The sequence below is a fragment of the Saccostrea echinata genome, unplaced genomic scaffold (genome assembly GCF_033153115.1).
Source record: "Saccostrea echinata isolate AGI-Se365-2 ecotype Australia unplaced genomic scaffold, CSIRO_AGI_Sech_v1 ptg000054l, whole genome shotgun sequence".
NCBI classification, from domain to species: domain Eukaryota; kingdom Metazoa; phylum Mollusca; class Bivalvia; order Ostreida; family Ostreidae; genus Saccostrea; species Saccostrea echinata.
The window spans coordinates 17,045,665-17,060,994 of NW_026889803.1; the positions used below are offsets into that span (position 1 = coordinate 17,045,665).

The 15,330-nt window shown below is 34.0% G+C and overlaps 1 protein-coding gene across 1 annotated transcript; it reads left to right on the plus strand.

Moving 5' to 3' along the window:
- Positions 1-939: 939 nt before the first annotated feature.
- Positions 940-10,261, plus strand: LOC133171871 (uncharacterized). The gene is made up of 5 exons (XM_061306662.1): positions 940-4,079; positions 4,175-4,270; positions 4,388-4,566; positions 7,897-8,477; positions 9,277-10,261. Exons 1-5 carry the CDS (start codon positions 940-942, stop codon positions 9,820-9,822), a joined length of 4,542 nt encoding a protein of 1,513 aa, XP_061162646.1. The 3' UTR covers positions 9,823-10,261.
- Positions 10,262-15,330: the final 5,069 nt, after the last annotated feature.

Here is a 15,330-nt window from a genome sequence, read left to right on the forward strand (position 1 = left end):
TCTCTTCCTTACCTGACCTTGTATTTTGTTAATATGTAAATATGTTCATGTACTTCATATACCATTGTATGGTAAAAAATAAAGTATAACAACTTCTGATGCAATGATTATATAGACCTTTTTTATATATATAGCAGGCATTTCAAACCTCTGTCTGTCTGTTACATGTCAAATTTAAATATACGAGTATACTGATTGACATTCGTATGAAAAACTTTAATTAATGTCCATGCAGTCTCGGCATAAAATTTCCTCTAGACACAATGAAAATATAAATAGATAAGAACATTAATTTTCGTGCAGTCAGAGCGAAAAAAAAAAAAGATTTGGAATAATTTACGTGTTGAAAAAAATTAAGCGTCCTATGTTTTGCCTGAATGTAAAAGTACATGTACGTAAACTTGATATCGATCACCATCCTCATCTTTTTGTAAGGAATGATGGACTGACTGGGATACACATTAACAGAAATAAATATTAGAACTTTTGAATTATTGTTTTACTCGCTTTCAGGTTTTTTTTTTTTTTTTTTTTTTTTTTTTTTTAAATTTTCTTATTTACGGATATTAAATTAAATTAATATTAAAAATCATATTGAGTTTTCAATTAAATATAGACGATGGAATTAATATAAGTCCATGTGCATGCAGAATCCAAGCGCGATGCGAAGTGATAAGTCATGCAAAGTCCTTTTTATACACTCTAATATAAGAAGTTCTACTAGGCTAAATCAAATAATTGTAAAGATGTTGGCTACCATTGGTGGAACACACACTTGTAGCCTTATTTGAAGGAGTTACGTCACAATAAGATGATCAAATATCTGACGTCATAGTTGATCATTAACAGCTATGACAATGCTATTTTTTTAAAATCCACCCTTTATTGCCTTTGTTTCGATAGAAGAATTTCAAGACTGTAATTAGGCTAACCACCGAAATGGAAAATAAAAAAAGGAGAGAAAAAGAACACTTACAAAGAGGCCAGTCGGAGCGACAAGTAAGAAGAAATCAACTTCAAGGGGACAATGAAAAAACATCTTCCTTATCGAAAGCCGCCAGCAGCGGAGACAGCACACCAAATAGTCATAAAATAAAAGTGAGTACATCTTCTTATACACCAGATAGAGGAAGAAGAAAAACTCTGTCAAGTTCTCTAGAAAGGCAAACTTTTGTCGACGGAAACTCATGTCGAGAAATAAAATGTACAACTGATAATTCTCCAGCTTCAAATACGAGGTCGATGCGTCAAATGAACTCCCCTTCAAACTCTGAAAGAAAAACGGTTTATTCTGATGTAAAGCAAAAACATAGTCGAACACCAACGAACGTTTCAAACATGTGTACTAACAACATACCTTTAAAATCAAGCGAGGAAAAACGCCACAAAGGATCTGAGACCAAGAAATCGACACTTATGTCGCCAAATATTGATACAAACAAAAAATCAGAGGCAATCTGTAAAAACACGCCAAGAAGCAGGGAGAAAAAATCATGTCAAGAACGTGAGCTCAAGAAAATGGAGGATTGCTGGACTAAAAGCTTTTCTCCAGATGATACCAAGAGGTCATTGAGAAGTGGTTTAGAACTCGAAAATGTAAAATCACCTGAACCAAAAATAACAACAAAAGAAAAACCAAAGAGAAAATTATATGAAGAGGAAACTTTTGTCCGAAGAAAGAAACTGCGCAGCGAAGTAAAAGATGATGAATTGTGGGAAGGAATTCTGCCAATTCGGTTCAAACGCCTTACACCGAAGAAACACGCTTCCTTGAAAATTAACAAGTCATCACAGGAAAATAAAAATACTAAAGACAATGAAGGAAATTATTCGAACACTTCTAATGCCAAAAGAAGAAGCTTTGCTGATCTTTACGCTGAATTCTTGGTGAAAAGTGAAGAATTTTTAAAAAATGATGTGAAGGAAACTGCATCAAACACGTACCCTTGCTCAGATAAGAGTAATGTTAGATGTGAACTTATTTCTTCTAAATCTGAATCAGATATAATAAACAACAAATCCAGAAAAGCAGACGTTAATAACAAGGAACTCTTCTCTTTCTTCAAGGAGGAAGGCGTATCAAAAATGAATAGTAAACTCAAAGAGGAAGACAAACATCCCATCTCGAGCTACAAGAATAATACCGATGACAAAAATATCAGTCTTAACAAACATCATATCTTGTATTCAAAGATTAATAGCAAAAGAGATAATGAGAAAAAGGTTGATTTATCAAAAAATATCAGCACCATTGATAATTCTGTGGTTACCCCAAAGCGCAGCGCTAGGCTCCAGGAAAAGAGATCGTCTTCTAAGGAAAAGTCTTCTTCTGACCAGTTTCTTCCTTGGCATGAGCGAGAATTTAGTTTGAAGAAGAAAAAGTCTGTTAGATCATTATTACCTGACTTCCGAACTACTATAGGTGATAGTACTGAAACAACATTAACAGATAAAGATGTAAAGAAACGAGGCCATGAGGCGAGTGCCAAAATCTCAGCAAATGTTGCCAGAAACTCAGTCAGTACAAAGCAAAATGAAGAAGTGGGTAGCAGTAAAAATAAGCCAACTTTTTTAAAGACAGGTGCAAATCGTAAAACCGAAATTGTTAAACGTTGTCAAGACCAGAAAGTTGTTAGAAACTGTAAAGGAAAACAAATTAGTGATCTGCAGAACAACCAAAATTCTTTTGGAATGGCAACTAGAAGGACCCCAAAACGTGAACGTTATGAACAGGATTCAAACGGAAAGAGCAAATTGAACGAACATAGAGAAGATTCTTTGAGATTGACCAATAATGAAAGAAAAAATGACACAAAACGGAAGATTAATGTCAAAGAAAGTATTAAAGAGAGTCTATTTGGAAATGGAACAACTGAATGGAAAGGCGAAGAGCAATCAGAGATAGGCGAGACTATGCTACAGCATAATCGCAAGAAACAAGAACATTCAAGTCAACCAAAAGACAAACAATTGAAAAACAAAGTTGAAATCAGTGTTCAGAAATCAGATATGAGGATTCGAGAAAAGGAAAATGGTGATGAAAACATCAATATGAAGAGTTTAGATTCGACAGAATGCAGCAATAATGCAACGACAAGTACCGTAGACATGTCCCTAGAAAATAATCATTGTGAAACCGAAAATAACAACTCTTCTCTTCAAGACACATTACAAAAACATTCAGAGGCGTCTAGAATTGAAGAAAACAACCAGGGTGACGAAAAGCATACCATCAATGGAAAACAAGCTTTGAGTGCCTGTGAGGAAACAATATCGCCAACATATAGTGCTGAAAATGATAACACATTTTCATTAGCTTCAAGTGAAAACTATAATGTAATCACAGATATTTTTAACGCAATTATTACTCAGATAGAGGAGTCAGAGAAAACAGATGAATCCAAAGCACCGCTACATGCAGTCGGAAAAGAACACACTTTTGCTAAAACTTGTTTGTCTGTTGCTAGCGATATAGGAACCACCGCAAAAACTGAACATGATCATCTGGAGGATAAGGCTCCAGAGAGTGTCACAAATTCTAATCTACAGCCAGTACTTACTGTCACTGATCAACCAGATCCAAACACCAGTTCAAATCCCATCAACCGAAATCCTGTAAGTCAAACTATCGAGGGAACCAAAGTAAATAACGAACAAAAACCACTCAAAATTGTGATGCGAAAGACAAATCAGGGTGCTAAAATAATTAAAAACCTGCAAAAACTGAAAAATAAACCTGTTGTTGTTCTGCCTCGTTTGGCTGCATCAGGTTCCCCTGGGAATGCATCAGCTTCTAGAACAATAGAGGTGAATGTCAAAATTGAGTCAAATAAATCAAACCAAAATATATCTGAAGGCTCTGTGAAACAGAATAAAAAAATACAAATTGATTCTCGCGAAAGAGGTAAAACACAGACCCGGAGCAGGACACGATCCGGAGAAGGAGAGATCACGATCGCTTTAGAAAATCCGGAGACTGAGCTAAAGCCTCCACGTAGCAAAGGGAAGGTTCACCGAAAGCAATCTAAAGAAAACAGTTCCAAAGAAAAAAAAAAGATACCAACAGGATCACAAAAAGGGTAAGTTATTTTTCCTTTTATCATGGCCAGTACATTGATTCAAGATATTTATCAAAGAATCAAATAATGAAGGAAACATTTCTGTATTTCCTCAGCGGAAAGGTGTCAACGCCAACAAGAATTTCCGCCACAGATCTTGCTCTTCTACAGAACCAGACTTTAGGGAAACATGCCAGCATTCTTTGGTCAAGGTAAAAAAAAATAATAATGAACTTTATTTCAAGGTAATAAAGGATACAAAAATAGTGTTTCTTAAGTAAATATTTCATCCATATTGATAAAAGACGAAAATAATTTTGTCATTTTAGCGAAAACCGTCGACATTTCCAACAGACCCATCAGGATCTCGATTCTGCAGGAGTGGAGGCGATGATGCGCAAAGCTTGGGAGACCCTTGGTAGCAAGGAAAAGTTAAAGTATTACCAAAGAGCTTACAGCGCAACCAATGATGAAAACCGCCATTCTACTCCAAAGAAGAAACCAAAAGGTTTGGGGGTTTTTTTCACAAGAATGTAGGACGGGATCTGCAGTGTCAGATAACATTTTGCTTTTCATCTACATGTATCACAATTGAAACAGATTTTGTCATTAATACTGACAATTTAAAACCAGAACATAAGCTAAAGATATTGAGAAAAATTTTGCCGGTAGGTAGGAGGAGGAGGTAAGTGATGACGTAAAAGACTTCTTGTATGTGACATATATTGTACTATGGTGATTACAAGTACTAGTATTAGGATAATCATAGTATATGCAAAGTTATTTATCTTGGGGAGAAGGATACTAGTATGTTTCAAAGGTTTGTTTCATATACCAAATGTATGTGTCAAAAACTTTCATAATGAACACAAAAATACGATATATTATATTGACATCAATTAGGCTTCCGGTAATTGAAACATTATTAAAATCGCATTTTTAAGGTTTATTATTATGTCGTCCAATTTTCTGAAATAAAGTACGTTGCATATTACATTTGCTGGAACAAAATAACTCTACCAAATTTTGATTTAATAAGAACTGCAGTATATTTAATATTTTTGCTGGACAAATTGTAAAATTCTATGTCCTGCTTGAAGGTTTATTTAGGCAACGGTGAAAACTCTCGATAAAATGACATAAAGAGCTGCGAACGATAGTATTGTTCTGCCGCCTACCTCCAAGTCAATTTTCAAAATTTAATATACTTGATTGATTTTCCACACATTTTGTCCAACGTTTTTCCATATTTATATAGATATGTCTGTGACATTTCATAAAACATAACTTATTTGGGAAAACAAAGAGAGATAACTCTATAAATTTGGTAAAATCTGTGTTTTTACTTTACATGCATGTAAGTTAAATTTTACTTAAGTTAAAAATACGGACAGATTTTTAAGAGTCATTTATCCATTTTCAGGAGTATCTGAAAATCTTGTGACGTTTTAAAGCCAGATTTCAATTATAAAAATATTCACAGACCCCACCCCACCCCTTATGAAAAGAGTTGAAAATAAGAGCAATTAATTTTCTGACACTCTGGTTTTAAAATTATCAATATATTACTAGTGAACTCTTCTTTGCATTCAAACTAGTTTTAATGACCAATTTGCCAAATAAATATTAAATAAAATGGATGTAAAATGTAGGCGGGAATCGAGTGTTAGCGTGCGCAGTTCTTAAATCTGAGGAGACTCTTGTCCTTTTCTACAGTGCATTTTAACTCGCCTTCGTCATGGGTGACGGCCAGTCAATGCTGTTATTCCAGAATCTTTGCTATATATAAATCTTTGCGCTGCAGTCGTTGGGGATTTCTAATAAACGGAAGAAAATAATCCATGATAAAACTAATTAACTGAACACATGATTGTGGATGACTTTCAGTACAAATTAGGACTATTAATGATCTGCCGTATATATACAGGGTGTTTCATAATATATGTTACATTTTGAATCTTCTATTTAACAAACACAAGAAAAAGATACACACAAGTGTTTTTATCAACTTGATGCATATATCCATAAGATTCATTATGTACAATTACCAAATAAAATATTAAAAACTGGACGAAATCTCAAACATTAATGAAAATTAGTGAAATTTCTAAATTACGTCATTTTTGTTACGTTGAATTTCAAAACGTCAAAAGTCCACGTTACATGTTCTTAATGACCTCCACTATTACACCTACAAATGAAAGTTGCTTCTCGAAATTTGTATAACCTTGTCACAAACTTTTGCTTAGACACTCCTCATTTGAAGGTTTGTTTCTTTTGAGCTCATTCAGTATCTGTTGTCTAGTATTGTAGACCCTGTTCCCAAAGACCCCCCACAGAAAAAAGCCCAAAGATTGAGATTGGCGAATGCAGAGAGCAAACTCTTTTCTTCGGGTATTGCATTATTGAAAATTTGTACGCTGATAACTTCATATCATATTTCAAAGTTCAATATATGATGGAAATGCTGATATTGACAGCATCAATTTCTGAATACATCCGTCTGACAGTTTTCTCAGGAGTTTGCTAAACTATCTAAGAGTCTCCACTTCACCATTTAAATCTTCGGTTCTTGAACTCCTTATGCTTTCTGGAGTTATTGTGTCATTTATCGCATATTACCCGTCCCTGTCCTTTAACCTTGTCTAGCCTTCTGATAAGCATCCTAAAGAGCTTCCATTCCTTTGGAATATTTCCTTAATCAACTTCTGAATGAATAATGGCGACATGTATTGAAAAAAAAACAGCTTTACAATTCAGCAATATGTTGATAAGTTAAGTCCATTTCGAAAAATATTCAAATTATGACATCGGCGTTTATGTCACAATTAATCATTGTATTACCATGATTTCCTTGACTTTTTCACATGGAATAAAAATGCAGGATTTGATGTAAAAAATGATATATAGTTTGTAATAGAAATATGATAGGTAAGAAAAATAATTAGATTTAAAAATGTAACATATATTTTGAAACACCCTGTACTTGAGAGGTGTTGGTGTTCATTCTGACATAAAAGTTCGCCTACACTCACTGAAATATGTACTTTAGTAATAGAAATGTTAGAACAATTTTAAATATGATGGATGAAATACAAACCTCTGTTTAATGACATTATGCAGAATTCATCCCAAAAATTGGTCTCGTTACCTTTTTACAATAACCAGTCATATCTGATTGTTTTAAAGTACTTTTATTTTCCTTTATATTTTGCCTAAATTTCATTAATCAAGCTTAAGGGTCATTCACCCTCTGGAATAAATTACTTTAATTCCTTTTTAGAATTGCATGTCACGATAAGATGCAATTTCTATCAAATTTGCACCGCAAGGTATGCTGAAATTTTTCGCATTTCAATTATATAGTTAAGATTTCTTTTTGAAAATCATTATCATTAAAGCAACATTTTCATGAATGAGCAGAGGGATGATGAACCTTAACATTTGCTAAAGGTTGACACAGTGAAAGGATTTTTTTATAGGGTATGTACCGATCCTCTATAACAGTTATTGGACGCAGTCAAGGTCACAGGGATTGGATATACATGTATTTCTTTTTCCGGTGTATTACGGTATAACTTTGTAATAAAGAAGCTTACATATAATCGGTATCAGGGTCTGCATGTTTTTATGTCAACATCATAAAAATTTTACTTTTAATTTATTCAACTGAACAAGTCATTTCTTATAAACAGCGGATTCCTTCAATATTATTTCGTTTACATAGACATTGGACACTCGGTTCTTCAGCGAATTACAACTCTTGTTTTTGGTACTCTTTCAAAGAATCAAATTATTATTTTTTTTTTTTTGAATAATTCTTTGAAATCTTTTTTAGACAACACCAAAGATGACTCTACCCTAAATGCAGCTATGACAAGTTTCCTAAAATCAAACCCAACCAAGCAATATGAACAACTTAAAAGACGTTTAGAATTCGTTTATAATGTATCAAGCGAAGCCTACACAAAACTAATGGAAGAATTCAAAACAGAACTGCAACGAGTAAAAGAAAAGATATCAAGGAAGACAGACATGCAAGCATTGTATCGTAAGCTTCTATTCCAAAGTATTCTCGACATCTGGGACACCATTCTTCAAATGGCCCAACAGAAGCGAGAACAGCAGAGAAAAGTGATCCAAGAACAGTTCAGCGAAATCACCCGAAAGTTGATTGTTGGTGAAGGTGTCAGTTTCTCAAAAACCGTGCGTTCTGAAAAATTGGCAGAGCTTCTTCTAGATCTAAACGACCTTGAAACAAACAGTAAAGTGTCTGTCAGTGGAGAGCCTATCGTATGCAGCGAGTATGACGCCATATTGGATGACTTGCTGGAATGTGAATTTGAGTCTGATGAATGGTCACCTTTGGAAGATCTCCCAGAGGCAAATCCAAAACTTTCCTCTGAAATATTTTCTAAGGTCTGCATTAGACGATGTTCTTCTGGTAGAGAAATTTGTTTGATGAATCTTATAAAAAATACACAAGCATGTTAGTAAAGAAATATTTCATAATTATTCATCATCAAAATACATGAAATGACCACAATAAGTGGCATCCATCCGAAGAATAGGTGAAACTTGGCAAACGACTACTTTCTGTGTCGCGTGAAACCTGTTTTAAATTCTATTGATACCGTAGTTTTTTGTCGTTATTTTGCTCATATTTACCTTGTTTTTATTTATATCTATATTGAGAGCTCTCGGCGTCGGAGATCTCCATGTATTAATTATCTTTATTTATTTAATTGCTTTAGATTTGAGGTTTTTATTTTAAATTTTTGGTAAATATTAGATAGAATCGACATAACTTTGGCTAAGAAGTAAAAGTACATTTATATGCCGGGCATTTTTCTCTATCGGAAAATTACGGATCATATCTCTTTAGATATAAACATGTTTTTTTTATAATTATGAAATTTGCTGATTCACTGCACATAGGTTAGGTTATCTATTTATTATTTAGTAAATGCATATTATTATCTTCAAGCTTCGTACTCTAGTATTTCATTCTTTTATCATTGTTATTATGACTTCAAATTGCACAAAATTTAAATGTAACGTCAGGCGGATCGATACGTTTTTCACGCGTCATTGTGACGTAGGCAAACCAATTTATACGATATAAAGTAATTTTTTTATCCAATCAAATGGCGCGTTACAATCAGAATTAAATTATTTATAATTGAAATGTGATTTTGATTTATATATCTTTTTGTAGGCCATGTCAGAAAAGAAATTACCTGAGCTGGATGCTGCGTGTATTGACGCGGATTTTAATTCAATAATAGAAGAAACGTCCATAGAAAAGCTTAAGCACATTTCTGGAGAATTTGACCAAATTGTGTCTCAAACGTTCGAGAACTTTCAAAAAGACAATACACAGCCTTGTTGCGAGCTCAACTCGCCTTCGTGCCAACTTAATAACTGGTTGGTTGCGGACCAATTTCGACGTCTAGCAAAAGGTGAAGTGGCCGATGAACAAGCACTAATTGACCCAAGAGTCCTGGTACAAGTTCTCAAACCTTTGAAACCAAGAAAGACAAAAGAAAAATTTTTGCCCATCTCGAAACAAGGCATTAAATATGAAGATTCGAACAACAGTTCCAGGAATGTTTACTTGCAAACTACTCCTAGGTCCTTCATATACCCATATAATATGGTAACTCTGTCAAGATCGGCCAATGTTATTTCTTCGAGAGTCCACAGTGGTAACGGCCAGGTTCATCCTAATGTCCGCTTCAAAAATTATCATCGACTAACTTAGTGCCCGGGGCACTGTAAGCGTTATGTTTAGGGTTGGAGCTATGCTGATTTATAGATAGGCTTGGAAAAAGAAGAAAATGTTGTGTTCTACAAATATAGAATTTATTTGAAATGTAATTTATCTGTGAATTGTATACAAATCTGAAAAAAAATTCTTAAATTCGGTAGAGGACAGAAGAAATGAACAATTATTTGAATGCCTAGAATCAGTGTTTCCTTGACACCGCAATGGCTGAATTTTACGATTATTATGTTACGGGTCATAAAACGCAATAACAAATACATTTTACATTCTCTAAAGTATTTTTTTATGAATTTGAAGGAAGATATCTGTCTTTAAAAAAAAGTCAAAATATTTTTGAAATATCGTTATCAGCAGTCAGTGATCGTCACGAATACAACACGAAATATTTCCTTCTTTTCAAATGTATTTTCTTTCAGCACATGCATTTTCATGTTTTTTTTTCTTGTTTTCTAAAATAAAAAAAGGAAAAAAAAATATATTCAGTTTAAAAATCAATTATGCGTGTGTCTGTGAGTCCTGTAACTATTTTTTTATGCCCCCGTATCGAAGATCCCTTTCTCTGGATGCCAACAACTTTGACCCTTTGACCTTGGAGTCTGACCTGCTTTTGGAAAACATTAACCTTGGCCATAACTTTTGAACGGTTGGTGCTAGGGTTTTAATACTTCACATATGTAATTCTTGTGACAAGACCTTCTTTTTGATACCAACAACTTTGACCATGACCATGGAGTTTGACCTACTTTTGGAAAACTTTGACTTTGGACAGAACTTTTGAACAGATGGTGCTAGGGCTTTCATATTTGACATGTGTATTCGTTTGACAAGACTTCCATTGGATACCAACAATTGTAATCCCTTGACCTTGGAGTTTGACCTACTTTTGGAAAACTTTAACCTTGGCCATAACTTTTGAACGATTGGTGCTTCGGCTTTCGTATTTCATCTGTGTATTTCTTGGGAGAAGGCCTTTCCTTGGGCACCATTACTTTTGACCTTGACCTTGATGTTTGACATACTTTTGAGAAAAAAAAACTTTAACCCTTTCCATATCTATTCAATGGTTGCTGCTAGGGCTTTCATATTTCACAGGTTTATTCCTCGGGACACTTTGGGTACCAACATATTTGATTTGCATTTGAGAAAGTTCTTGTTTTAAGTTACCATACGGGCGGGGGCATCGGTGTTTCACAAACACATCTTGTTTTATTTGAAAAACAAAGATCTAATATGACAATTACTTATTGAATAAGGTTAGAGTTTAAATCTCACCACGGTTCAAGATGAGGCACATGGATCAAAACCACAGGCACCTGACGAATGGATGGTGCCACACCCCACCCTTCTGACAATTTTTATTAGACACGATAATTTATCCAAAATATTCCTTGTCTAGCATACCTTTATTTCGATTTCTGATATCATTTTCCGTTTTTTTGTTAAGTATTAGAGATTGCCCCTCAATGGGTATATAAAAAGTTTTTTGATAATAAAAATTTTCAGAAGTTGGGAAGGAGGATGACACCATCCATTCGTCAGGTGCTTGTGGATTCAATGATCTCGCCAATAATTTGTCAAATATCACGCATGGCATTCATTGCAAGCCAAATGATTCTAATAATATGAGTCAGTGCTCCTATATGATTTACACACAGTAAGTAGCATCTATTCTGTGGGAATTCATTTTCAATGACTTTTGGTTTTTACGTCGTAGAAAAAAAAATGCATGATTTAGGGAGAGGTCCAAATGATTTAAGACAATTCTATTGACCACATTTCAAGGAAAGGCATTTCGTTGTATACACAGTGATTATATTACATTTTGTGTTATTACATTTTTCCATTGATCGCTACACAAAATATAATAAAGCAAAATATTGTAATAGTTGTTTCTTGCTGTATCGAAATGATTGAGATTTTATAATTATATCTTGAAAAAAAAAGTACCTATTTTTCAATCGATATTATGAAAAACATACTTATTTTTCAATCAATAAATGTTTTTCCTTATCATTTACAGTACTCATAATACATAATGTTTTTTTATTTAAAATTTGGTGCATGCGAGAACACAAATTGAATATTCTAATTGAGTTCTTGGCTCAGGTGAGCAACACGTGTATAGGCCTATATAGAATTTTCTTTAAATTTTCATACCGGTATTTTCTACGAACCAGAAAAAGTACCATTTATAGGACAAGTTGAGGGACATTTCATGTCTTCATCAGGTTCGTTGCCTGGTCGTTGACCAAATAATTGCAAGTATATTGCTTAGCAACTCCTCATTCAGATTGCCGATTTCTAGATCTGATCAAACATGTAAATAACTGTACCGGGAAGAGGAAGGGGGGGGGCTTGAAAATCCGGCTCCACTTAAACAAAATATGAATAATGAAGGATTTTTTTTTTACCAAGGTTAGATTTAATTGTAGATTTATTAAGATTGTCATCTAGAATGATCCCTGGAAGTTTTATTGAACTAATAGACAACATGCAGTTCGTCAAACGCACTATAACTCTGTGTGAAATACAGTCCATAATGATATAGATTTTAATTGTGATAAGTACCTGACAGGATTTCATTAATCTAGACTATAACCCTGGCCCTACAGAAATGAACGCTAACTCAAGCAAAAGGTTATAAACAAGAACGGTGTTTACCGTATAATATTGATGAGAAAGTTATGGAAATCTGACTTAAGACTTATAGTGCATTGGTATCTCAGACTTGTACACGTTTATAGATAATGTACTTATAAGAGAAACTACCCCAGTATAAGTGCATTTGCCTCTATAATTCTCATTTATACACGGATAGCTAATGAAGAAGCAACAGTAGTAACTACTTATTCAATAATTTATATAAATGTGCAGTTCTAGCGCACCACGAAATAGGTTCTTTTCACGTTTTGGAAATGGATGGGGTTTTTTTTGGGGGGGGGGGTGTTTTGTTTTGTTTTGTTTTTTTGTTTGTTTGTTTTTTGTTTGTTTGTTTGTTTGTTTGTTTTTTTGGCTTTTCAAGTAATTTATGGGGTGGAAATTTTTTGACTGAGGGTGGACCCCCCCCCCCCCCGAAAAAAATTCCTGTGATTGAAGTTAAAGATCAAATGCTCAGGTGAATATATGGTCCGTGGGTCTCTTAGTATTTCATACAATAAATTTATTAAAGCTGGGTCTGAAACTTGAGAATTTAATTATGTTTGTATATGAATCTTGGAGAGAAAGTTTTTGTAGTTAAAATATGAAGAGCTTTTCGGCCCCGATTTGACCTCCCGGACGGAAAAGAAAAAGCCGAAATCTTATTACTTATTACATACCAATTAGTTCTAAAAGTTGATTTGGCTACTGCATGAAATGTAAGACAAGTTCCGGGAAAATGGTTTTTGTAGCAAAAGCCCTCCCCATTCCCCCCTAATTGGCCCGAGGGTGAAAATATAAAATTCCGAAACCCTATTGCACATCTAGGACAACATCTCACATCCAGGACATCATCTCACATCTAGGACATCATCAATTCTATTCCAAAATATAATTTGGATACTTCATAATTGTTTTTCGACCCCAAATTGGTCCTTAGGGTGGAAATTAAAAATTTCAAAACCATTTTGCACATCTACTGGAAATAACCTATCTCATTCCAAAGGAGAAATTGTGTTAGAAGGTTTGAGGAAGAAGATAGTGTGAAGGAAAGACGGACCAGGGTAACAACAATATATACTGAACTTTCTTTAGAAGGTGCGGGTAAAATCGCAAAACAGCTTTCAATTCGAATTCAATTTACATACATAAGTGAATTCATATCCGGCTATTTTCACTGACTGGCGCACTTTACTCAGCGCGAAAAATTCTATATCTCTAAGACCCACATACGGAACATAAACAAAAGACTCGAGAGATCTACTCTATTAAAGGTGCTTAGACACAGATTTGAACTTAATATTTTCTCAAATTTTCTGTATAATATCAAGACTTATATATTTCAATAGCATTTCACACGAAAATATAATTAAAAACTTAATTTATCTCGAAATTATTGGAACTACGAATTCCGGGACGCGTTTGATTAACACATCTTTGCACTTACAAAAATTTGCCTAAATTTACACAAATTTAACTTTATCCTTAATATTTAAGAAAAGAAAGCGATTTTGTTATGTATAAATGCAAAATATTACATCTATAATCCAGAAAATTCAGGGTAGAAATGTTTGAAAGCAAAACCAACTCACCAGTATTGTCAGTCCGTGCTCTGTGATGTGCGCGTGTACAAACTTTAACAAATTGAACACACCCGTGAAACGTAAATTTTTTTGTAAACAGGACACGAGCTCTGTTATTGTATTGTTATTGTTAATGTTTACGATTCACTGGGTGTGTTCAATTGTCAGTAAACTCTGCACACAAAACTGAGCACGGACTTACAATACTGTGAAAAGGTTTTGTTTCTCACATTTCTACTCTGAATTTTCTGGATTATAGTTTTAATATTTTTCATAAATCCGCAACAAAATTGCCACTTTTCTTACGTATTAAGAATAAAATTAAAATATGTGAAAGCGCAAGGATGTGTCAATCCAACGCGTCCAAAAATTCGAAGTTTTAATAACTTCGAGACGAAATAAGATTTTTATTACATTTTAGTATGAAATGCTATAGCAACATATAAGTCATGAAATTATACAGAAAAAATGAGAAAATGTTAACTTCAAATCTGTGTCCAAGCACCTTTAAACTGCATAACAGGCAAAAGATATAAGAGTGTATAAGTTTAAAGGTCTCAGCATACAGGGTATAGTGATCCTAGTCTTCATAGTGAGGTAGATGGGTATCATGCACAACGAGCAAATTCAAAGAATTTTGGTCCCCAGCTTTTGGTGTCTTAGTGCATGGGATACCATTATTTATGGCATAGTGTAACTGCCTTGTTTTTGTGTCCTATCTTGTCTGTCCACATCCTCACAATGTCAAGGTTTTGTGATTTCTGAACTCCACACAAACCCTTGACATAAGTCGTTCTTTAAAAGTTGGGCTAGAAAGCTACTATTTCATTTGTTCCTGGTCTAGGACTGGAACCAATCAGAAAACAGCTTTTATTGTAGGTAAGTTTTGTAAACAAATATGACTCGTCTTTCAGATGGAAAGTGTCGATATTGTAGAATTTGTGACTAGTTACATTAAATGAAACATCGAGGATTAATTTTTGGAAGATCGTCCTCCTAACAATCACAAAAGATATGCTCTGGAGTTGGGACATTTGGAAACGACGGATTTGAACAATATATTCTCATTGGTTAGTTTATAATTACCCATTACGTCATGTGTAACCACAAACTCAACTTTTAAATAGGACTTATGTCAAGGGTTTGTGTGGAGTTCCGAAATCACAGAACCTTGACATTGTGTAGATGGTTTGTCCATCATACAAAAAAGACATAAATTATTGAATTAATAACAGTTATGGCAAAGATTATAGCTTCTCAAAAC

What these genes read in the sequence shown, in the direction of transcription:
- LOC133171871 (XM_061306662.1), top strand. Translation starts at nt 940, where the DNA reads ATGGAAAATAAAAAAAGGAGAGAAAAAGAACACTTACAAAGAGGCCAG. An exon ending in CCAACAGGATCACAAAAAGG is followed by an intron (nt 4,080 to 4,174) that starts GTAAGTTATTTT and finishes GTATTTCCTCAG; the next exon opens with CGGAAAGGTGTCAACGCCAA. An exon ending in GCCAGCATTCTTTGGTCAAG is followed by an intron (nt 4,271 to 4,387) that starts GTAAAAAAAAAT and finishes TTGTCATTTTAG; the next exon opens with CGAAAACCGTCGACATTTCC.